The following is a 25,109-nucleotide window of genomic DNA, read 5'->3' on the forward strand; positions in this document are numbered from 1 at the left end:
AATGATCAACAGACAATTGCCATTAGGGGTGGATGTCAGCTGACATGGCATCCACTCAGCTTGCTATGGAGTGACCTGGTCCATTACACACAAAATTAGGGTGCCGCAACTGAAGTTAAACAAAGGGCTGATGTTGCTCGTCAAAGTACCTTGCATAGTTCAAGCATTACATCTGGCTGAGGGGTGGGAAAACAGTAAACACAAAGGTTCTAATGATACTGTGGAATAAAATAAGGAACAAATGGGTCTTTTTGTTGTAAAGAAGGTTTAAACTCAGTAGCCAAATGCTGGAGCCGAATCGGGTTCCTCACAACTAAGGGAGAGCAGCTGGTTAGATCCAATCCAAGCTCTATGCTCAGCTAACTGATTTCAACCAGATACACAGGGATGGGAACTATAAAGGGCTTTGCTGTCTACAAATTAGATAAGGGACCAGTTCGCAAGAGACAAACAGCCTGAGGTTCTACTCCTCTCTGCTCCTGTCCAGCAATCTGCCGTAAGGGCATGAAAATGGATTCCATGTAAAAATAAATTGCTCTGAAATGATATCCCTCCCCCGGCAGATACTTGCACTCCAGACTCTCAAGTGATGAATGGCCACTTGGGCAAAGTCAGTGGCTCAGTGATCCAGCAGGAGTGCCCACTTCAAGAGAAGTAAATCAAAAAAATTAAACAGGGAAACATCATACAAACATACAAGAGAAAGGTGAGAAAAGATCTTCAAGGCCTTCCATGTTCACCCTATCCATTAATGATGCAAACTCATACATCTCCCTCCTGCACTGCTGGAATCCAAGCCAGCAGAGAACAAACTAACCTGCGGTCAATTTCAGGAAAAACTCTAGGAGAATCCTCCTCAACTCCCTAAGCCAGCAGGCAAACTCATGGAGACCACGGCGTCTCTAAACTATCCTATTGCCTCCACAAAAGGAACACACTGCTCCAAAATGGGCAGGTCTGTGCAGAATTAATACGCAGTTCATAATCGTACCGTTGGTCATTGAGCACAATGTCAGCGTCCTGCCCCCGCAACACCCTGGTGTTCGCAAGAACGTCCGTGCTGAAGGAACATTCCAAATCCTGGATGCAATCCTCCACAATGTACAGCAAGCGGCAGCCACTCTCCTCTTCGATGCTTTTAAACAAAGCTCTGCTGCCACTGCAAACGCCAAACAGTGCCAGTCCAATGCGGCTGCCCAACAAACCACCATTCCCATATTCTCCTATTGTCACGTTGGAAGCAACATTATTGGAAGCTTCGGGAACGATGTGCCTTTGGCCACTGGATCTTGAAGAGTGTGAATGACCAAGGACTTGAAAGCCATTGAATAAAAGTGACGAACCTGAGGGGGAGTTTGAGGTAGCCATGTCATGGCGGATTGTCACTGTGCTGGTAGTGGAGTTGGACACGCTTGTTCTAAATGAGATCATGTTCTGATGGTGAGATACTGGGGATGGAATGTTGTTGCTGAAGCTGGTGGGACATGGGTTAGGTTGGAACACAAAAGATGATGACTGTGGTAGAACAGATTGATCGAGCACAGACATACCAGCAGCAAAGTCCACAGGAGGAGACCTAGTAAAGAGAATACAGCAACAAAACATTAGATAACTAAACAAAAATAACAAAAAAACTTAGATATCTATTAGTCTCCCCTGGCCACAACAGTTCACTTGATAAATACACAGTACAGTTGTACTGAGTCACAACAACCACAACTATCCCAGGGTTGCATTAGCCAAAGCCAGCTGTTATGGCAGCATGGTGTTATACTTGGCCTCAATACTAACCTATAGAGGAAAGTTGGGAGAGAAGGGGAAATGTGTTAAAGCCCTGATCACAATTCAGTGACCCTGACTGGAAGCAGACACATATGGGCATCAGAGTAGAATAGAGTTGAGCACCACTGTGATGTTCCCCTCTCCCCATTGGATTGGAAAGCTTTTCAACACCCAATATTCAGGGTCATACCTCAAGACATCCAGGAGTGCTTTGCAGCTAAGAAGTACTTTTGAAATGTGGTCACCATTGCAATGTAGGAAGAAAACTAGAAAGCAAAATCAATTTGATGTCTAAATTCTACTTCAGCACATGGAGTTGTACCCTTGAAGTCACTAATATTTAAATCACAGCCAACTGTATGTTCAATTTTGAACCCTTGTTGCTTACCATTAACTTTGAAAGTGTCATCTTAACACTATAATTACTGAGGAAGGAAAACAAAAAAAAAAACAGATTGTGAAGCTCACAATTTTACATAAGAGGGCTGTGTAGTGTAGATGTTTGGGAACCACAAGGCTCTAGTCCAGTTTGCTTTGTTTATGATCCTGCAATTATATCAGTTGGAAGAATGCTCTGAGTGCCAGGCTTCACCAGGGGTGATCTCAAGATTACTGTATTTGACAAACAATAGGGAGCTGGCTGCATCAACTGTACAGACATCACAGGTGAATCCGGAATCTTCGGCAGTCCTTCCAAGAAAGGCTTTGGATAATATTAAACTGGGAATAGGAGCACAGTAAAACTAGTATACTTTTTTTTAAGCTCTGAAGAAGTGTCATACGGACTTGAAATGTTGACTGTTTCTCTCTCCACAGATGCTGTCAGGCTTGCTGAGTTTTTCCAGCATTTTCTGTTTTTATTTCAGATTTCCAGCATCGGCGGTGTTTTGCTTTTATCTTAGTCTACTTGTTAGCTTGGCTTAATTGGTAGCACTCTCAACTCGGTAAAAGATTCAAGGTTCAAACCCACACAGCAGCGCTTCTGAATCCAATCTACGCTGACATTCAATACTGCGCTGAATGCTTCATCATAGGATGCACCATCCCTCAAATGAAAAGTTAAACCAAGGCCTTTTGTACCTTTTTCGCTGAGAACCATAGAAAAGTTACAGCATAGGAGGAGGCCATTCGGCCCATCTTGACCGTGCCAGCCCGAGGACACCCAGGTGCCTTTTCTAATCCCACCTTCCTGCACCCAGCTCACAGCCCTGCAGCTTACAGCACTTTAGGTGCAGATCCAGGTACCATTTTTTTTTTAAAAAAGAGTTTAAAATTTCTGCCTCTACCACCAACTTGGGCAGCGAATTCCAGACACCCACTACCCTCTGCGTAAAAAAGTTCTTCCTCATGTCCCCCACTACACCTTCTGCCACTTATCTTGAATCTATGTCCCCTGGTTCTAGAATTCTCCACCAAGGGAAACAATTTTATCCTGTCCACTCTATCCATTCCCCTCATAATTTTGTATACCTCAATCCAGTCACCTCTCAGCCTTCTTTGTTCTAAGGAAAATAACCCCAACCTATCCAATCTCTCCTCGTAGCTACACTTTTCTAACCCTGGCAACATTCTTGTAAACCTCCTCTGCACTCTCTCCAGAGCTATTATGTCTTCCTGTAATGTGGTGCACACAATACTCCAGTTGTGGCCGCACCAGTGTTTTATACAATTCCAACATTATATCCTTACTTTTATATTCTATACCTCTGCCAATGAAGGAGAGTATTCCATATGCCTTCTTTACAACCTTGTCTACTTGAACTGCTGCCTTCAGGGACCTGTGTACTTGTACTCCAAGATCTCTCACTTCATCTACCCCGCTTAGTATATTCCCATTTATTGTGTAATCCCTGTAACTGTTTGACCTTCTTAAATGTATGAACTCACACTTCTCTATGTTAAAATCCATCTGCCACTTTACCGCCCACTCTACCAACCCATCTATATCGTTTTGGAGATTATGGCTATCCTCAAACAATCCACTATTCGGCCAATCTTTGTGTCATCTGCAAATTTCCCAATCGTGCCCCACCACGTTCATGTCCAAATCGTTAATATATAACACAAACAGCAAAGATCCCAACACCGAGCCTTGTGGAACACCACTTGAGACAACTTTCCATTTGCAAGGGCATCCATCGACAGTTACCCTTTGTTTCCTGTTACAAAGCCAACCTTTTATCCAGTTTGCCACATTACCCTGAATCCCATGGGTTTTTACTTCCCTGACCAATCTGCCATGTGGGACCTTGTCAAATACCTTGCTAAAATCCATGTACACAACATCCACTGCACTACCTTCATCAACCCTTCTTGTCACTTCCTCAAAGAATTCAATCAAATTTGTGAGGCAAGACCTTCCTTTAACAAATCCATGCTGACCATCCCTGACTAGTCCATGCCTTTCAACGTGACAGTTAATCCTATCTCTCAGGATTGATTCTACTAATTTGCTCACCACCGATGTAAGACTAACTGGCCTATAATTGTTTGGCATTTCCTTTGATCCCTTTTTAAACAATGGAACTACGTTTGCATTTCTCCAGTCCTCCGGTACCTCCCCTGTTTCTAGTGAAGATTGGAAAATCATCCTCAGAGCATCTGCTATCTCCTCCCTGACTTCCTTCAGCAGCCTAGGAAACAATCCATCTGGCCCTGGTGACTTAACGACTTTCAAGGATTTCAACCCTTCGAGCACTTCCTCTCTCTTTATGACTATCCCACTTGCTCAGGTGCATGTTAAAAATCCATAGCACTACTTGAAGAACAGTGGGGAATTCTCTTGATGTCTTGACCATAATTTTCTCTTTAGACCAGCAAGGTGAAATAAAAATAAACTTATATAATATCTTTAATGTCCTCGGGATGGCCCAAAGTGATTGAAGTCCGAGTATTGCTGAAAAAAAGAGAGATCGTAGCTTTTCGTCTTCCACTCATCATGACACTTCGCAAGAATACTAATAAGGGGAAAAAAAACAATTTATACTTTATTAGAAGAGAGTGCTGATTGGTTGACAAGTGGATTTTGATTGGTAGAGGCATTGCCATGGAGAATGCACCAATTGATGGTGACTGACAGTTAACTGCCAGGCATTGCCTGAAAGTTAAACCAAGCAGCTTGACCCTGATTGGTCAAGGCATTGCCCTGAGGAATGAGTCAACGTATGGCTATAACTTATTTTGTTTAGCTGAAACAGGTCCAATGTGTGTACGTGTTCTGTCTGCAAAGAAAAGGGCCCTGCGTATTAATATACGTAGCTAACAGTACACACAAAGGCACCACACTGCAAGCCCAACGACAATCTTAAATTGGTTGACAGTATAATTCTTAGCACACTGAGGATTATTTCGGAAATGTTATCCAATCGTAGAATCACACCTAATGTTGGACACTGTATTTTGAGTTTTGCAAGCGTGGCTGGTTGGGTACAGTGTGTACCTTGCCCATTGCAAACAGCGGATGGGACATGCTATTTGATACTATCTGCCAGTCTTTGGGGTATATGGTCTACATACCTAGTATCAAACTGGCACTGAAATTCATACACCACATTAATCATTTGCGTGATAGGCAGAATGTCTTTTCGGCTTGATGGCAGCATCCTGTTAGTGGTGAATACCACTCGCATTGCTACTGCATAGCAGCAGTGTGAAACAGCTAGCTTCACCTGTTGCTCAAAGTTTTGAGAGACCTTGCTCTTCCAGGGTAATCTGAGGTAGACTGGGCACGTTTTAGGGCCAAAAGTGATGACCTTAGGCCCGTTCAAAAGTTTGTGTGACATACAGTGTGAAATGATCTAATCAGGGTACCCATTATTCCTCAGGATGCCTTAGGTGTACCCTATTTCAGCATCAGGCTTACAAGGTGAGCAGCAAAAGGCTGGGGCCCTATTAACAAGGTTGCTGATAAGGCCAATCTTATAGGGTGTGGAACTGTAAGAATCCTAATGCGTACATTGGCCAGTGAACGTAGGCTTGCGGTAGACCATGGTAGAGAACCTCTGGCAGATTTCTCAACTAAGTACGTCAAGGAAGGGGAGTTCATTTGACTGCTCCATTTCAAAGGTGAATTTGAGCACAGGATAGAACTCATTAAGACATAAGGAAATTATTACATGCGGCTGCAGATTTAAATATAGCGAACGTATCATCCAAATATCAGAAATATGTGAGGAGTAGGTGGTTAGGTGTCATTCCATCGAAGACATGTTTCTTGTGGAACCCAAAGATGTTTGCGAGAGCTGGGTCTAGAGGGATCCTACAGCAGCACCATCTATGTGGGCATACATGGTGTCATTAAAACTGAACCCAACTGTGCGAGTTGATTTCGTAAGCTCAATGAATGCTGATTCACGCAATGGTGGCAGGTCTAGATCGCCATGATATAGTGCTACAGTTCAAAAATCTACCACTTCCTTAAGTGGAATGTTGGTGAATAGGCTAACAATGTCAAAGGAGCACATGGACACAGCATTGCTATCGATATGCAAGTCCTGTATGGCCTTCGCAATCATGAAGAAAACTTACACCGTGTATCTGGAAAATGCACTCAAAACTAGTTGCAACAATTCATGTTGCGTAGAACTGGTCAAGATAAGGTAGGGCATAAAGGGACATCACTTGTGTGCATCTTGGGCAGCCCATACATATGCAGACACAGCAAGCCATGAGGACCGACCTTGTCATATCTATCACATGGCAGCTCATCGCTCTTACACAAGTCCAACAAGTGTTTTTTTAGCTTACATTCAAACAAGGCTGACTGGTCATGTTGAGCATCAGGTCCAATGGATAACGAATTTGGAACTGTCATTAAGAATGACGTGCATCTTGTTGATACAGTCGCACTTGTTAAGGATGACTATTCCTGACCTTTTGTCAGGTTTACTGACATGCATGTCTGGGTTGGTCTTAAGGCCTTGCAACGCTGTAAGACATTCGCGTTGCATGTGAAAGCCAGACAGGTTGTTCGAAATCTAGCAACACGCAGCGCTAGCATGCTTTCAAGGATTCAGCATCTTCAGTGGATGCTGGTTTGTGGCGGGATAGATGGTGAAAGATGGTGTAGCCGTGGGATCCCCTCTAGGCCCAGCTCTTGCAAACATCTTTGTTGGGTTTCACGAGAAACGTGTCTTCAATGGAATGACACCCAAGCTCCTATCCCTCGCATATTTCCGATATTTAGATGATATATTCACCATAGTTAAATCTGCAGCTGCATGCAATAATTTTTTTGCATGTTTTAGTGAGCTCCATCCTGTGCTCAAATTTACCTTTGAAATGGAAGAGTCAAATGAACACGCTTTCCTCAACATGCTAGTTGAAAAATCTGCCAGGGGGTTCTCTATCATGGACAAGCCTACCTTCACTGGTCAATATACACATCGGGATTCTTACAGTTCCACACGCTATAAGATTGGTCCTATCGACAACCTTGTAAAAAGGGCCCCGAGCCATTTGCTTACCATGCAAACTTGATGTTGAAATAGGGCGCATCAAAGGCATCCCGCAGGATAATGGTTACCCTGAACAGATCGTTTTGCACTGTATATCACGCAAACTCATGAATGGACCTAAGGTCGTCACTTTCGGCCCTGAAAAGTGCCAGTCTACCTCAGATTACCCTGGAAGAGCAAAGTCTCTCAAAAATTTGAGCAACGGGTGAAGCTAGCTGTTTCAAGCTGCTATTATGCAGTAGTAACACGAGCGATATTCGTCACCAACAGAATGCTGCTGTCAAGCCAAAAAGACATTCTGCATATTACACAAATGAGTAATGTGGTATATAAATTTCAGTGTGATGCTAGGTATGTAAACCATACGTCCCAAAGACTGGCAGATAGTATCAAATAGCATGTCCCATCTGCTGCTCGCAGCAGGCAAGGTACACACCGTACTCAACCAGCCCGTGCTTGCAAAACTCAAAACAGTGTCCAACATTAGATGTGATTCTACGATTGGAGAACATTTGCTAAATAATGCTCAGTGTGCTAAGAATTACACTGTCAACCAATTTAAGATCGTCAGTCAGGCTTGCAGTGTGGCGCAATTGCGTGTACTGAAAGCTACATATATTAATACACAGGGCCCTTTTCTTTGCAGACAGAAAGAACATGAACACACATTGTACCTGTTTCAGTTAAACAAAATAAATGACAGCCATTCACTGACTTGTTCCTCAAGGCAATGTCTTGACCAATCATGGGCAAGCTGCCTAGTTTAAATTTCAAGCAATATTTGTCAGTTAATTGTAATTCACCATCAATTGGTGCATTCTCAATGGCAATGCCTCTACCAATCAGAATCCACTTGCCAGACAATCAGCACTCTCTTCTAATACAGTATAAATTGTTTTTTTCCCCTTATATTGGCATTCTTGCAAAGTGTCCTGCTGAGTGCAAGATGAAAAGGTTCAACATATCTCTTTTTTCAGCAATACTCAAGTTCTGTACCACCAAACAGCTGTTTGAAATGTAATAAATTACTTCTGAAGTATAGTCAGCATTTTATGAGGCAAACTGACCAAACAGATTAACTGGTATTGTCTTTTTCCAATCCTGTACATTCCTGCGTAACTTATTAATGGGTCAGTCAGCTCATTGTTGTTTGTGGGGTCTGGTTGGATGAAAAATGGCTGCTTCATTTGCCCGCAAAAGAAATAGTCAATCCTCTTCAAAGCAGTTAACTATATCTGAAGAACTTTGCAATGTTTCCAAGAGACATAGTGTAGCACAACATAAATATAAACGTTTGCTCCTTTCCTTCTCATTTTTGTAACATCGCCCTCAGGAAAGCGATATCAGGTTCCTTCTTTGCTCATGAGGAGGCCATTTTTAAAAATAAGATCAGAAAGTTTACAAGATAAATGATACTAGTAAATTGCCCATGACATCGTTCCCTTTCGTTGATGAAAATAAATTGTTACTAAAACATACGCCAGGTTATAAGAGTTGAGAGAAAGACCTAAGAAACATGTTCCACAAAGCCACTTACTGGCCAGATCCTGCAACTACCTTGTGAAAATTGCCATAACAAGGCAGAACAGAAAATGTTGGCATAGCAATTTAGAATTATGTTTGTACAAAGCGTGATCAAAAATCGTGACAATGGGGAGCAAGGTTTGTGCACAGTAAGTGTGCGCACTACACAAGATCTTTTAGAAATCTGATTTCCTATTACACTCTCAACACATTTTACAAATTGTCTCTAATAGATGTCTATGCTTATAAGCTACAGCGAGCATTCTCAACAACTTTTTATCAAATACTGGTTGGCCAATGACACTTCATCCGTTTTCCCTAGTCTCTTGTGTATTCCAATCTTCATTGTTCCACCATTGACAGTCGTGCTTTCAGCCGCCTAGACCTCAAGCTCTGAAATTCCCTCCCTAAACCTCTCCGCCTTGCTCTCCTTCTTTAAGGCGGCCCTTAAAACTTACCACGTTGACCAAGCTATTGGTCACCTGTTCAAATTTTTCTTTATGTGGCTCAGTCTCAAGTTTTGTCTAATAACGCTCCTTGGGATGTTTTACTACATTAAAAGGTGCTATATAAATGTGAGTTGTTGCTGTAGTGATGTTACTCTCATAGCTGAACCCAGAAAGCAGCAACGGTACAACAGTCACACATTCCCTACTCCCCAGACAATGGGGTTCACAAAGATACACAAAAAGGATGTAACAATAGATAAACCAGTGAAGTTGTGTAAAAAGTGAAGACTCCCTACATTTTGTAAGAATCTCAAATAATCTTGCAAAAACTGTTAATGTATTGGCTAAAGAAATGAAAAGAGGCTGCCAGAGAGAAGTTAAAGAAATAAATCAAAGGAAAGGAACAAAAGGAAAATACTGACAAATAGATATGTTGAATCCCCCCCTCCCACTGTAATTATCATCTTCCCTATTTTCCCCTACTCCTTGTCTACCTTTCTCATTACTCTGTAAAGCACTTTCCTAGGTGCGAGTATTCTAGAAATGTAAGTTGCAAAGAGAAACAGTAGACACAGAAAGAGAAAAGTCAAAGCAAAACAGAAGCAAGCATGCAAAGCAAACATAATCAAATGTATTAAGTTGTAAATGTTACATTTTAATTGTGGATCAAAGTTTTGTTTTATACAAACAGAAGAGGTAAAAAAAGTGGAGCTGGTTTCATTGCTTTCATCGATGCACTTGAGGTGAAGTTAGTTAGCTGGTACATGAAGGAAAAAAGGATTTGACGATAGGGTGGGATGAAGTACGATGGGAAGAGGTTTGTGTGGGGTATAAACACTGGAATGGACCTGTTGGGCCGAATGGACTGTCGCTTTGTTGTAACTATGTAATTCATTTTCCAATAAAAGGGCAGCCAAAAACTCCAATTTGACCTTGAAGTAAACAGACAATTCTCAAGAACGTTATAACTTGATCTCCCCTCAAGCTGAGCTAATAGGTATTTATATTCACAACTGCTACTTCTACCTGTGTCATCTCATTTCAAAATTCATTAAGCAAGAACTTCATGGCCCTACACAGTTAATGATTCACAGCATTCCCATTCTTCAAGCATCACATCCTGCTTGATCTTCCAACCAGCCCAGTAACTTTACAAGATTTGCTTTTTAAAATCACAAGTAACTATAGTGGACCCTACAACATTCGATTAATGTATGTTTTAAAACATTTTTTCCCTTCGTGGGAAGATACCTTTTAAAGGCAAGGCTTTTCTGTTAACTGGGCCATGTCCTCTGGTACTGCTCATGGCCGAATCGGATCTTACACCAGGGCTCTGGAGTGGAGAAATGGGGAAGAGGAAATCTGCAAAAACAAGTGATAGCTGAAATGGAATTCTGAGTTGCAAACCAGAAATGTAATGCAACAGACAATAAATGCCATAAACCAATGAACGTGTTAGTGGCAGGAATGTAGTATTATTGGCATTTATGCACACTATCAAAATACAGTAAGCAATTTCCATGCCTCCAATGCCCAGATCCACGGACAACGCAGGATGACTATCCCCATCTCCAATGAGCACAAAACGATCTTGCACTATTAAAAAAAATGAGTTCTTATGTCCTTGGCCTGCTCTACAAATAAATCACCTACAAAAATGATTTGTATGTGGGGATCAAATGTAATATTTCCAAGTTTACGGATGACACAAAACTGGTGGAATGTGCGTTGTGAGGATAATGCATAGCGGTTTCAAGAGGTTTTGGATGGGCTTAGTGAGTGGGGAAGAACATGGCAGGTGGAATAGGTGCAGACTATTAAGATGAGAGATTGGGAAGTGTTGATGTCCAAGGGGACCTGGGGTCTCCTTGTTCATAAGTCGCTGAAAGCGAACATGCAGGTGCAGCATGCAATTAGGAAGACAAATGGTATGTTGGCCTTTATCACAAGAGAATTTGAATACAGGCAAAAAGATGTCTTGCTTCAATTGTATGTAACCTTGGTTAGACCCCACCTGGAGTACTGTGTAGTTTTTGGTCCCCTTACCCAAGGAAGGAAGGATATACTTGCCATAGAGGGAGTGCAACGGAGGTTCACCAGACTAATTGCTGGGATGGTGGGATTGTCCTATGAGGAGAGATTGGGACTGGGTCTGTATTCTCTAGAGTTAAGAATACTGAGAGGTGATCTCATTGAAACTTACAAAATTCTTAAGGGGCTAGACAGGGTAGATGCAAAAAGGACGTTTCCCCTGTCTGGATGTCTAGAACCAGCAGAGTCTCAGAATAAAGGGCAAGCCATTTAGTGTTAATCTGGTGAACATCTCTCTGGCAAAGGAAGAAGCTGAAGCCAGTCTGTCTTCAACATATGTTATACTGAGTTTTGTGAATAAACCTGAATGCAGACTACTTTTCCCTTCCACATCGTTCCCTCATGCAGGTGGAAACTGTTTTTTATATACGTGCCCTAATCCTTCCCCAATTAGTATCAGCTGCTCTTAATCATAATTAAAGCATGCACTCAATTGTCACAGCACTTGCATCATTAACAGATTCCCTTAAGAAAAAATATTAACAAGTACATACAGACAAGATTAAAAAAAAACTGATGAAAGAGAAATAAATCTTACACTCCCGAAACTTGCCTCATGAGGTATCCTTCTAACTTCTCACTGGAAGTGTTCTTTTCAGTAAAATAGTCAGTCATTGATGGCTTGTATCTACCCATTTAAGTCTGGAGATTTCTTTTTTCTCCAAAATTTGTTTCAAGCTCACAATATCAATTCTTAATCTCTGCTCATTCACACATTTTGCAGAGTGTACATTATCTCAAAGGAAACTATTGTCTCTATAGCATTCAATAGGTATGGTATCTTCAGCGTCTCCTTGATATAGAATTTCCCCTAATGTCTTTGATAAAAAGAATGCTATGTCAACTGCCTCAACAAATGCAAGAGTTTTAGCAGCCAGAGTACTTTTTACTATTCTCATTTTCTTGGCTTCCCAAGCTAAAGGCTACATTTTCCACTTTCTCCCATAAGAAATATAAAACTGGCTGCGCTCAAAAACCCATCACAAAGGTTGTATGAGAGGCATCACTAAAAATAATCAATTATATATTCTTGGGATCACCAAGGAAGGAAGTTTCAGAACACATTTCTCCATCTTTAATTTTTTAAATGTTTTGTTTGTCCGTAAAATGTCCTTGAGCTTTAGATATTTCACTTTAGTGCTTAGTTCTAAGACATCAAAACTTGCATCCAGCTTTGTCTGTGTGCCCAGACAATTTAATTGTCCAACTAGACTTCACAGCTGCTCCGTCTCAGCTTTGAAAGCATCCGCATTATTAGGACCTGCACAATTGACTGTGATAGGGTTAACACTTGGCAAGTAAGATTGTTGATGTAAATTAACATCAGACCCATATTGCCTTATTTCCAACCCAATCATTTTAAAGGTCCAGAAGCCTGACTCCCAATCTTAAATTCTGTTCTAATCCTGTCAATAACATTTTTTTTCAAACTTGCTAGTACCGCCCAGAAATCATCAACATGCATCATAAAGGTCCCCAAGAGTTCCCACCATGGTACCAATAAAACATGGCAGGATCAGCTTTAAGTTGTAGAAGCCCAATGTTAACAAAACTGACCTCACTGAAAAGTTCCGCACTCTGGAAGCATCATTCAAACCATAGACACATTTATTTAACTTCCAAAGTTTTTCTTCTACACCTGGCATCTCCTTAGGAGGTTGAAGAAACACTTCCCTCTGCAGAAATGCAGCTTGTATGTCTATTGACTTACATTTGCAAGAAAATGTTGCTAAAAGGGCCAATTTTTTTCAAAATTACTTTTCCCACTGTGGCCAATCAGGCCTCTATCTCCTAAGCATTCTTCAAAACCCCAGCCACTAACCTAGCTTAGGCCTTGTAAGTTTCATCCAGTAGGGCCTTCTGTCCAAATCCACTTTTACCATAATGCTGGCTGACCCCTATCCGGTACGTCTGATACAAGCCAAACTCTTTCCAACTTTCTAGCTTTTTCTGTTTAGTCTCCCATATGTCTTTATCTCCTAATTTGTTGGCAGCTACAAAAACATCTTAGTTATGAGGACTTCTGCTTCTATTATTTTGTCGGGATGGTGCTGCATTCTCCATTCCACTGTGTCGTCTAGTCAGACTGTGACCTCTTCTCGCCTGTTAAAGCCTTTCCAGGCTACTACTGTTAGATCCCCCACATGCCTAATCTGAGCCCCTTTCCACCACCCGTGAATGTTTCCTCAACTGGGACTCATCGCCCAAGCCATTACTGGAACTGGAACTAAGCTTTCTTATTTTTCAGTTCACGCACACCATTCTCCCAGTCCATGGCCCACTGTCCTTATCCATCATCCTTGACATTCAGCCAATTTAAAAATTTTCCAGCAGATTTCCCTGCCCCTCCCACTACTGCTGCATCCCTCCAGTTATTCAATCCTTCAGGACGGTATGTCATCTGGGAACCCACTTTGGGCAGTTGGCCTCTAGATAAAATAGCCCTTTCCTGTTCATCCACAGACATCTAACCTCGGATGCATCACATCTTATCCCTCCGGCCCCATCTTGCAAAAGATAGTAGTATGCGATGCACAAGGTGCTTCGCCGTCCTCTTATCACATTTTCAGTAACTTATAAATTGTGCCAATGACCCGTGAGGAATGGACTTTTATTGTTTGATTCCCATGTTGAATAATCACTGTTTTTCCCTCACATCCTATAACTTATCTGGGACCTTTCCACTCCCTATGCCCATCTCTCTTGCAATAAACTAGATCACTGGAAATAAAGTCTACCTCAGATGGTCTACGAATTCTTTCTGAAACTTCAGCCTTGATAAAAGCTTCCCTGCCTGCATATAATGCATTCAAGTGGGAGAGAAAATACAACTAAAAGTAGTTCCTTCTGGGGCAGGGGGATAATCAGACAGTACAGAAGACAACTTTGGATTCCTTCCATACACCAATTGGTACGGGCTATACCTCCCAACTATTTGTCAACAACTTTTAGCATGCACCCCCCCATGCCAGTGCCATTTGCAACTTGCATGTTGGTTGGTTGGTCAGTATCTTACACATCTCATCAATTACTGCATGACCACCCCCTCACAAATTACTGCTGAACGGACTCTCAGCTGCTGTATTCATGGCCACAATATTCAAATTCCCACACATCCCGAAATTCGTCATTTACGGATTCTCCTCTATTATCCGTCAAAGATGTTGTTAGCGTTCCTAGTCCAGTACCAACCCATTTTTCCATGACCAAGTCTACAATGGTCTGTTTGTCTCTCCCATTTATCACCATAGACAGGCTGAATCTAGTTGCCATATCCACAAAGTGTAACACAGAAAAAACACCTCAATTCTTGTCCTGTATCTTTAGGTCCATAGCCATTAAGTCATTAAAGTCTCAGGCAAGTGGAAGACTTACAACAGGACGTGTTGGTGTTCTCTGATATTTTACATACATGTTGCATTGAGATGTAACTTGCTCAATAAGGGCTTCATTTTCCCTATCAACTACTCCAGCATCACTCAGCAGAGCTTTTCATTTTTGTGTTGAAGGGTGTGCGAATTGTCAATGTAATTTCCAAGTAATTATTTTCCTGTCGGCCAGACTCTCATCCCAAAGCCAACAATACTGCCTGGACTTCTTGACAAGAAACATCTGGTTTCCTCAATGTTACGCAGTAATGCCCTGATCGAGTGAAATGTAAATCCATAGCTTCCCTGAATACAAATGTTTTGTAATTTTCCATATCTAGTTTCATCTGTGCTTTTTTCACTGAGGACTTGCTCAACAAAAAAAAGGTATCTCACTGAAGACAACAGAGCCAATGAAGACACTTATTCCAGCTATTTTGCATGGGATGACCACTCTTTTTGAAGACTTTAACATATTGTCGTCCACAAACCTAAGCCTAAAGCGGGTGGAGCTTTCATACTCTTTAACCTTATGTCAATCTTCCTTGTCAAGACATTTCAAGCAGTAATTGAGCCAATCCACTCCACACTGTACAGATGCACCCTCCATCCAACGCCTCGCAGTTGAATGAATCAGTGACCAAAATGCTCATCACCAGACTCAGGCTTCCATTAGCCAACACAATTCCTTCAGACCAGTCATCCTCATTGTGCTCAGCGTCAGAATTGTCCATATCATGCGTTACCTCAGACTTGATTTTTGCATTTTGGACAATTTGTTGCATAATGATATTTGGAATCACAGCAAAAACATTTGTTAATCATTCCTCATGCATTTCTAGGGTTCATATGCCTACAGCTGCCTCCCCAGTCTTGCTTTCTGTTTTGATCCACAAATTGGCTAAAAGTGCAATGCTCCTCAGACTACCTATCAGCAACACCATCTTTGTATGGATGTTTGTGTTTAGTATCCAGGCAGTCTCGGAATTCACCAACCATGGAATCCTCCATTCTTTGCATCACTGCATAGCTCCTTGTTTCTGAGCTAATAGTAACTGGAAATGAAAGCTTCCCCAATTTTTTTTTGGGGTGGCAGCCATTTGGTCTAAAAGAGAATAACTTCGTGAAATTGAACCCCCAACAGTATCAGAAGTCTGTCCATATGCGAGATCTGTGCATAATGCAGTAACTTGAACGCAAGCACAGACCTCAGGTCTCTTATGTCAAACTTCGTCAATTTCTTATACAACCTATCAAAATCCAAAATATACTTATCCATGGATTGTCTGTCTTCTTAAGTGTATCAAAACTTGACCATGCTTCATAGACTTCCAAAAGATCATCTTTCTTGTCTTTCCTATCCATAAATTGCAATAGAAGAGCTAATCCCTCTTCAGTATCCAAGCTACCCACATCCAGCTCTGAAAATACTTTACTTCTAATCTTACTTTTTTCTGGTAGTGACAAAGTCAAAGCCATACCTTGCTTCCTCTTGGATAATGAGGTAGCCCGAGTCCCAATTTCCACGTCATTTTTCCACTGCTCATATAGTTCAGACTCCGAACAAACCGGTGGATAATCAAAGCTTGAGAATTTGCATCGGGCCTGAGCCATTTTGCACCAGAGGCTGCAGGGAGCAGCACATTTGTCAGAAAGAGGGAGACAAAAATCCCTTATTCAGCTTCCAATCTCTGTGGATCAGTGTTAATCATCCTCTGCTACCATGTTAATCCAGTGAACATCCATCTGGCAAGGGAAGAAGCTGGAACCAGTCTGTCTTCAACATATATTACACTGAGTTTTGTGAATAAACCTTAGTGCTGGCTACTTTTCCCTTCCACATTGTTGCCTCACACAAGTGGAAACAGATTCTTATACACATGCCCTAACTTACCCCCAATTAGTATCAGTTGCTTTTAATCACAACTAGAGCATGCACTCAAGTGTCACAGCATTTGCATCATTAACATTTAGGACTGAATGAAGAGGAGTTCTCTATCCCAGACAGCTGTGGAAGCTCAATCATAGAGTATATTCAAGGCAGAGATTGATAGATTTCTCGATACGAATAACATATATGGAGACAGTATGGGAAAATGGCTTGAGGTAGACGATCAGCCATGATCTAGTTGAATGGTGGAACAGGCCTGAGTGGCCTACTCCTGCTCCTATGTTCTTATCATTGCCATTTGTAGCTCCTGAAAGACTCATTGCTTACTCAGTGAACCAGTAAGCCGCATCAGCAGGAAGATCCCAGACTTAATAACTAGTTTTCACTGGGTTATATAATCTCAGCCCAGGACGCAGTCAGAGCGCTATAATATAAACAGAAAGTGCTGGAAATACCTATCAGGTCAGTCAGCATTTTGGGGAGAGGGTAACAGGGTTAATGCATCAGGTCAGTGACCTTTCGCCAGAGCTCTACCATTTGCCTCAGCAGACCTGGACTGCAGGAGGGAAAAATTAGATTCAGGGAAAGGAAAATTGGCCAAGGTTATCACTCATGATTACAATCCAGTAACTCCTGGAAGTTTGCATGTGGACTCGATCAGCCTCTGCCAGTTAAGGTTCGCTCTCATTATTGAAACCAGCAAGCCACCGCTTGAAACACAGGCATGCGAGTGTCAGGGTTGGACTCGGCTGTGATGTCTCTGCTGTCCTGCAGACATTCACTCCTCAAGCTGGGATATGAAGAACGAGTCACTTGGGCTTAGGAATTGGAGAGCAACCCCCAAATGTGAAACTGTACCCAGCATAACTCAACATCTTCAGGTCAAAAAGGAACTGGAAAAAATCAAATTGAAATGCATAAAATCATGGAGAGATTTTCAATTGTAAAAATGCTCTATAAAACTAGGCTAATAGAAGAGTCAGATTTCTGACACAGTTGTTTCAAAAAGAATGTGAAAGGATATCAATTTTTAGCACTTTCCAAATCCCAAATCATTCTACAAACATCTTAAACTGCTTCGGCCAAGAAAATACATTTTATAAATAGACCATCTGCTTCACAACCAGGACTATGTCAGCCCACATAAGCTATGCAGCTGTGGCATCCTCAGCTACTGAATTGCAGAGGGAGCCAAACAACCACCGTCCTTTAGCCCAGACCCAGTATCACTCTGAAAACCAAAGGCCGTCATTTACACCTCTCATAGCAAAGCCATGAAACAGAATAAAACCATGAGGGAGGGAGAGAAGCAGGGCACAAAAACACTACTCTCAAAATGGGCATTGAGTATTGTTGAAAAAGGAGACATGCTATCAAAGTTTTTTGTCTTGCGCTCATCAGAACAGCTCACACGAAATTACCAACATTAAAGGGGACCAATAATTTATACTGCATGAGAAGAGTGCTGATTAGTTAACATGTGAACTCTTGATTGGTGGGGGCATTGCCATGGAGAATGCAGCATGGAACAGTTAACTGCCCAGCTTTGTTAAAATTCAAACTAGGCAGGTCAACTCTGATTGGTCAAGGCATTGCCCTGGGAATGGACCGGGGAATGACTGTTCCCCAAGCTTTTGTTTAGTTAAAAAAAAGCACAATGATGGACATGTTCCTTCTGTCTGCAAAGGACAGGGCCTTGTGTGTGAATATATGTGGCTTCTAGCATGCGTATGTGAACCACACTGTGAGCCCGAATGACAATCTTACTTTGGTTTTCAGTTTAATCATGAGCACAATCAGAATTGTTTAGCAATGTTGTCCAATCGCAGAATCACATCTAATGTTGGACAGTATGTTTTGAGCTTTGCAAGCATGAGCTGGTTCGGCACTTTACCTGTTGCATGCTGGAAGCCACATTTATTCGCACACAGGGCCCTGTTCTTTGCAGACTCGAGGAACATGTCCACACAATGTGCCTTTTCAACTAAACAAAAACTTGGGGAACAGTCAATCCCTGGTTCATCCCTCAGGCAATGCTTTGACCAGAGTAGGCCCACCAGGTTTGTATTTGAACAAAGTTGGTCTGTTAACTGTCCATGCAGCATTCTCCATGGCAACGCCCCCACCTATCAGAGTCCACTTGCCAATCAATCAGCACTCTCTTCTCATGCAATATAAATTGCTGGATACCATGTTTCCACAACATCTATGTGTTATACCAAATCTGTCCGCAGGCAAAAAAATATAAAGAAATGTTCTGCATTAAAAAAAAAAATTGCTGGTCCCCTTTACTGTTGGTAATTTCTTGCGAGCTGTCTTGATGAGTGCAAGACGAAAAGCTTTGATAGCATGTCTCTTTTTTCAGTAATACTCAAGTTCTGCACTACCAAAGTGGACATCCTCCACCGGGGCTGAGCTGCCTCTTGCCTGCAAGTGAAACTTTTAAAACGTACAGTTCTTCTGCACTTCGCAGTGACCCACCTTCCCTTCTGGGGACTGGGTGCTCCTGTATGAGACCAGAATACTGCAATGTAATGTGGTCCTTCACTTTGTCCAACATTTTAACTCGATTAAAACACCACATCTGGCTTTCAAATGGGCACACAGGCTTCCTCTGCCTTAGGTCCATTACCTACTCGCAGGACTTCAATCAAACAAGGGAGTGAAGCTTAACTAGTTAATGGCATTAATTGAACCCCATGACCGAGGACAAAATACTTCTGACGGATGTTTGTTATGTATGGTTAGCAAAGAATATGGAGCAAAGGCAGGACAAATGGAGCTGAAGTACAGATCAACCACGATTTTATTGAATAGCAGAGCAGGCTGAATGGTCTAGTTCTATTCCTATGATGCCCTACTGCTACTGATCCCAATATCAAAAGGTACCGCTGTGTTAACTGAACCCTGAAGCCAGTGTCAACTGAACAATTGAAGACACTGAAAGGAACACTTTGTACATCTCAAAACCAGGCCAATGCCAGAATGAATCAATTAATGTAATCAAAAGAAAATGAATCCACACAAATTGATTGTTGTCTTGAATAAAGTCAGCATAAATAAGTATGGAATGGGAAATGCAATGTACACAGACCTTATCAGCACAGCCCCAGAATCTGCTCTGCAGGTCTCCAGGAACAACTATTCACTTCTATTTTCAGTTATAACATCTCATATGTACTGGAACTGGCTGCATTCAATGTCAACATGTTACCGCATAAAACAGGTTCCTGTGACCACCAGGAGATTCACAAAGTGAAAAGTGGGTTTTTTCTTCCAATTGTCCCTCTGCTGGAGTTAGCTTCTATAAGCATCGTTCCTCATGCGCAACCTTGGCTTAGATCCAAGGAGCATTAACTTCAGTTTTTTTACTGCCTGGTTAAAATTCTGTTTTATTTCATGTTTTTACTGCTTAAGAAAATGAGGATGGGAAAACTTGGTCCTCAACCAACCCAGGTAAATGCACAGAAAATGAGTAAACACGCTAAAACCCAAAAAATCAAGCAAAGGACTTTCAAATGATACAATCAAATTAAATGAAAACCCATAAGTATTTACACAGTTCACGGACAATGCTGTTAAGAGGCTCGATTAAATGTAGGTTTTTGTAAAATTGTGTAAAAATTGTGTATCGTTGTGGGTATAGCCACTTACCAACCACCATGGTGAAGCAAACTGGGATATTTTATTACATTAACGGCACTGTATAAATATGTCATTGTTGTTGATGGTTGGATAGTAAACTTTGTTGCAGATTTTGCACAGGAGAACAGTGACAATCTTGCTTTTAGTTTGTGACCCGAGTCAGCCTTTGATTGATGGCCTCAGTTTTCAAAGGACCATCAGTTTGGCAACTGCGTCCGTGCAAGGCTATTCTTGCTCCATATGTAACCAGGAATGAATTTGGAACAATTTTTTTTTTACCCATTCTGTACACAAAAAGAAAATCCATGAATTTATCAATGGAAATTTCAATACTTGAGCACATAACTTAGGGCTGACACTTGACTCCAGTACTGACTTATCAGAAGTGTCATCTTGTGGACAAGATGTTAAACTGAAGACCTGCCTGCTGCTTCAGGTGGACATTAACTATCACACTATTGGAAGAAGAGTAAATGTTCTGTCCAGCACTTTTGCTTCACATCAATGCTAGCAAAAAACAATTAACCAGTTTTGATCAATCTTTTGTTTGAGATTTTGCTGCATGCAACAACTGCCTTGTTTGTCTACATTTCAAGTCACTGCACTTCAAATTCACTGTGAGAAGCACTTTGTGATGTTTCTAAGAGAAGAAATAAGGCAAGGACTTTCCCCCCACCTCCGCCACAAGTGAGTACCAAGTTATTCAACTATGGACAGCATCACACCAGGGCTCAATCCTTTTCTCAAGGGTTTACACACCCCTGCTTTTTAGAAGGAGCCACTGCAGACTGATTAAGACCAGGAACCATAACTGTTTTACTTCCAATTCCCATCCCTAGCCCACAGGCACTGAGGGGAAATGTCTAAGATCAGCTAACTTAGCACAAACTAAGGGCAGCACCTACCAGTGTCCGGTTTATGCAGCTCTGCAACACACCAGGTGGTGTTTTTATGCACTAGGCTATCCGGTGAACTGAATTTCTGATTTCAAAGTACTACCTCAAGGTAGCTGCAAATAAAAGGAAGCTGTGGACAACATTCTGCCCTAGTGATCCAATGGGCTGCCCTTGACTGCCAGGCTTTGAACTTATTTCTCCAACAAAGATAATTCTTGATCATGTCCCATATAATCTAGGCTGACACATTCCAGTACAGCACTGAGGGAGTGCTGCCCTGTTAGATGCTGTCTTTCAGATGAGATGCTAAACCAAGGCCTTGTGTGCCCTCTCAGGGAAGCTCTCCCAGTGTTCTGGCCCAGTATTTATCTCTCATTAATTGCTACAGATTATTTGGTCATTATTACGTTGGTGATTGTGGGAGCTTGCTATGCACAAATTGGTTGCCATTACAACAGTGGTTACATTTCAAAAATGTTTAATTGGCTGTAAAGCACTTTGGGGTGTCCTGATGTTGGGAAAGATGATTTATAAATGTGTTCATTCTTTTTCATATCAGCACAGGGAAACAGGTCACACAGCCTAATCATTTACCTTTGGGTATGTGGGCTGTCCATGACCATTCACAGTGGCTGGTCAACAAGAGATATTTGAAAGGGGAAGCAGGGGAAACTGAAGAACCAGAAGCAAGATAACGAGTTCTATGTCCCTAAGCAATGTATCCCGTGATGCATAACAACACAGAAAAAAGACTTACCTGTGAAACTCGCGACTTTATATAATAGGAATACAATCTGTGCACGTGCTTCTCTAAGACTGCCTAGCTGGGAAGTGGAGGAGAAGCATTTAGGGAAGAAAGTTGTTGCTTATGCCAAAGGCTGCAGAGATTGAAAAGGATGAGGAGGTTTACTGCATCACTGTCATAGCCACAGACTATCTGTAACTTTTGCCTTTGATTAGGACTGTTTCAATGCTGTGGCAGGGCTGAAACTTGATTGGATAGGTTCAAATGTGGAGTTGGGGGTGAAATGAGCAAGGATTTTGGAGCAACATGTTCAAGAACTTTGAAAAGGATAGGGAGGTTTGACATGAAGGGTTAATTTGCAAAGTTAAAGGAGTCACAGGTGTTTTTTTTTTGAGGAGGGAACAATGTATGGCAGTATGATATGTTTAGTGAGTACAGGTTTGAAAGAGCCAAAGGTGTGCGTCTTGAACAAGATGAGCTTGCAGTCAACATGAGAGAAACTTGAGAAAAATTTGGATGCAGATGTTTGTCATGATGGGTGAAGAGAAGTGGAAGAGGTGACTGAATGGATGGTCTCAAACTTAGTTACAGGGAATTCCAGGACAGAGGAAATGGAATAGTTAGTAATGGAGATATGAAGCCAAGAGTCATCTTTTCAGTCCATTATGATTCTGGAGAAGTTAATGGTTTTGCAGGGAAGAGCAGAGCCCAACAGTTCTTGATCTGGTTCTGCCAGATCTGGCAATGAATGAATAAGTAAGTGAGAAAAGATAGGAGGCGGCTCGAGTGGAGCACAAACACCAGCATGACTGGTTGGGCAAAATGGCCTGTTTCTGTGTTGTAATCCTATGAACAGCATGTGCACTGATGGTCAAAAAGTTGTTCATGCACCTGAGAGAGGGCCGAGTAGAAAGTAAAAAGAATTCTCATAGGATGGGGCGGTGAGTGACAAAACAAGGAGGGAGATAACGAACAAGGGAAAAATGAATTCATAGGCCAACAAACTTCAACAATTCAAGATAAAGACCCAGGGAAGCACTCTCCCCTTCGGATAGGATTGAGACTGAGAGAGAGAGATGGAGAAAGAGAAAGTAACAAAATGGGAGAGCTGTGAGGGAATATCAGTGATCAGCAGCCTCCTGTCTGCAGTAGGATTTGTGGGGTTTTTTAAATTGAAAAACTGAATATGGTGGGGGGACGCAGGTTTCAGACAATTTTAAAGGTCTTTTTTGGTTTGCAAAGGGATTTTAAATCCTTCCTTTCAAACAATGTTGCAGGATTTTTGTTGGGATAGTCGAACTGTGGGTTCCCTCACTTCCCATATTTTGCTGTTCTTCACCCAATTGGTAATTCGTTATGAGAGACTAGATATTGATAATGTGCTGGGTATTCAGCCACAGAGAGGATCAAAGCTGAGTTTGATACAGTATCTACCAAACGCACAAATGTCGGCGATTACTGAATAGTGATCAGGATCGAGAACCTCCTTTCCTAGTTGATTTTGTCTCTTTCCCTCACCTGGAGGCGAAGAAGACAATTGAAACGCTTTTCCCAGCTGACATCAGCTCACTCTGTATAGACTAAGAATCAAACTTGGGACCTTCTGATTTGTATAGCTCTGTGTTTCACACAATATTGCTGCTAACCCAATAGGCCTTATGTTTGATAGCAATGTCACTGGAACAAAATGTACACCCTTGAAACCTTAACTATTTGCATCTTGCTCAGCTTCTGGAACATTCATTAGTCTGCATCAAATCATCACTGAGTTTGCTACCTGAAGAAGCCTTCACTTCTTTATCAGCATTCCCACAGCCACAGTCAAACCTCTAGCACATCATCTTTCTTACCTAATTTTTTTTATTCCCCACCTGAAGATGATAATTATAACTGGAAAAGGGTTACAGTGCCACTAGCAACACCTGCCCCCACACCCCCAAAGTTCACCTAACTGATCATTCATGAGAGACATGAAACAGCGAACATCAGCAGAATATTCAACCATATGAGGTATCACAGCTGACCCTGAATCCTGTCGTTGGCGATCAGCCCAGGCTACATGTACCACTCCTACCACCTCCCCGCTCAAAATGAGTGAAATGAACACAGCGATCAACTAGGACCTTCCTGTTCTCTACACCATGCCCTGTTGATTGAGGCACTGGAAAATCCACTTGCAGATTATTTAATAATTATTACAGTTTAACATGGCATATGTTTCAAACCAGCCTGGTTGTATCATCACAATTCTTTGGATTGCTGAGGTGCATGTGTTCTACAGAGGGATAGGTGCTGTTCTTGTAAAGCAGGGGCACTCCGCACAATTTCTCAAAGCACTTTGTTCCACTTACATGAGTAACGTAGTTGCATGAAGCCTGGCTGAGGTATGCTTCTCCAATCGTTTGTTGCGGTAGTGCCTGGCTGATGCCAAGTGCTCTAAAATGCGATCCCTCCGAGCGCTCATCGGGATCTCACAGGATTTACAGTATAGAATCTCCACCAAATCTCTCTCCCCTCCTTCCTTTTGCTCGACAATGTGTCTCTTCACTGACAGGTCACAGAATTCAGCAGCATAATCGTGCAGAGATTTCTTCTTCCTCCCCATGCTGGAATTACTATTTTCTCTCTTCTAATTTCAGGTTCTTCACCTATTTCACCGTAGCCCTGTTCTCGGATGATCCCAGTGACTATCTGCCGCCTAGCTGTGTGTGTAATGAGTACAGTCTTCTTAACCTTCCCCTTTATCCCATCTATGTTCACTCCTCCCTTTCAATTTGTCTTCCGTTCTGACTTTCTTTGTTCTAACTGCTCAATGTCATATCATATGAGAGTCCTTTTTTTTTAACCTTGTATGATTTCAGACTGTGTTTGTTACTTATACTTCCTCTGATTTCTGTGCATTTAAGTATTTTCGATTTAACTTCTCTTTCTCCTGATATTTTACACTCCCCCTTTTCACATATTTATTCCTCTTGTTTGGGTTTCAGTGTTTCATTTGTTGTTTTATATTAATTTCCTTCTATACACCTATTGCATTCTGACCATTTTTTTTTCTCCCCCCCTCTATTTTCTCTCACTGGTTTATCCCTTGCTCTAATTTATATATCACCAACCTGCTTATTCTATATTGCTCCCTCTTTGCCTGTCTGCTTCACCTGTTTCTCTCTCTTCTCACTCTGCCATTCCTGTAATGTTCTTCATGTTCCACCTCTTCAGTTCTCTGCCCGTTATTATTTCCACGTTTTTTTCAATGTTGGTAAAA

General features: G+C 41.8%; 1 protein-coding gene across 3 annotated transcripts in view; it reads right to left on the reverse strand.

The window, feature by feature from the left end:
• Positions 1 to 25,103, reverse strand: part of LOC144690418 (myo-inositol 2-dehydrogenase-like) — a 35,913-nt gene extending 10,810 nt beyond the window's left edge. Inside the window, exons 1-3 of one of the 3 annotated variants that reach the window (XM_078557912.1) lie at positions 24,199 to 24,329; positions 10,463 to 10,573; positions 992 to 1,576 (exon numbers count right to left, since the gene is read on the reverse strand). In XM_078557912.1, the coding sequence (XP_078414038.1) occupies positions 992 to 1,548 (557 nt within the window). In that variant the 5' untranslated portion in view covers positions 1,549 to 1,576; positions 10,463 to 10,573; positions 24,199 to 24,329. Of the gene's footprint in view, positions 1 to 991; positions 1,577 to 10,462; positions 10,574 to 24,198 lie in introns of all 3 variants that reach the window. The other 2 variants (XM_078557913.1, XM_078557911.1) reach the window with 2 other exon arrangements.
• Between the last annotated feature and the right edge of the window lie 6 nt (positions 25,104 to 25,109).

The sequence above is a fragment of the Cetorhinus maximus genome, chromosome 15 (assembly GCF_964194155.1).
Source record: "Cetorhinus maximus chromosome 15, sCetMax3.hap1.1, whole genome shotgun sequence".
Lineage (NCBI taxonomy): Eukaryota > Metazoa > Chordata > Chondrichthyes > Lamniformes > Cetorhinidae > Cetorhinus > Cetorhinus maximus.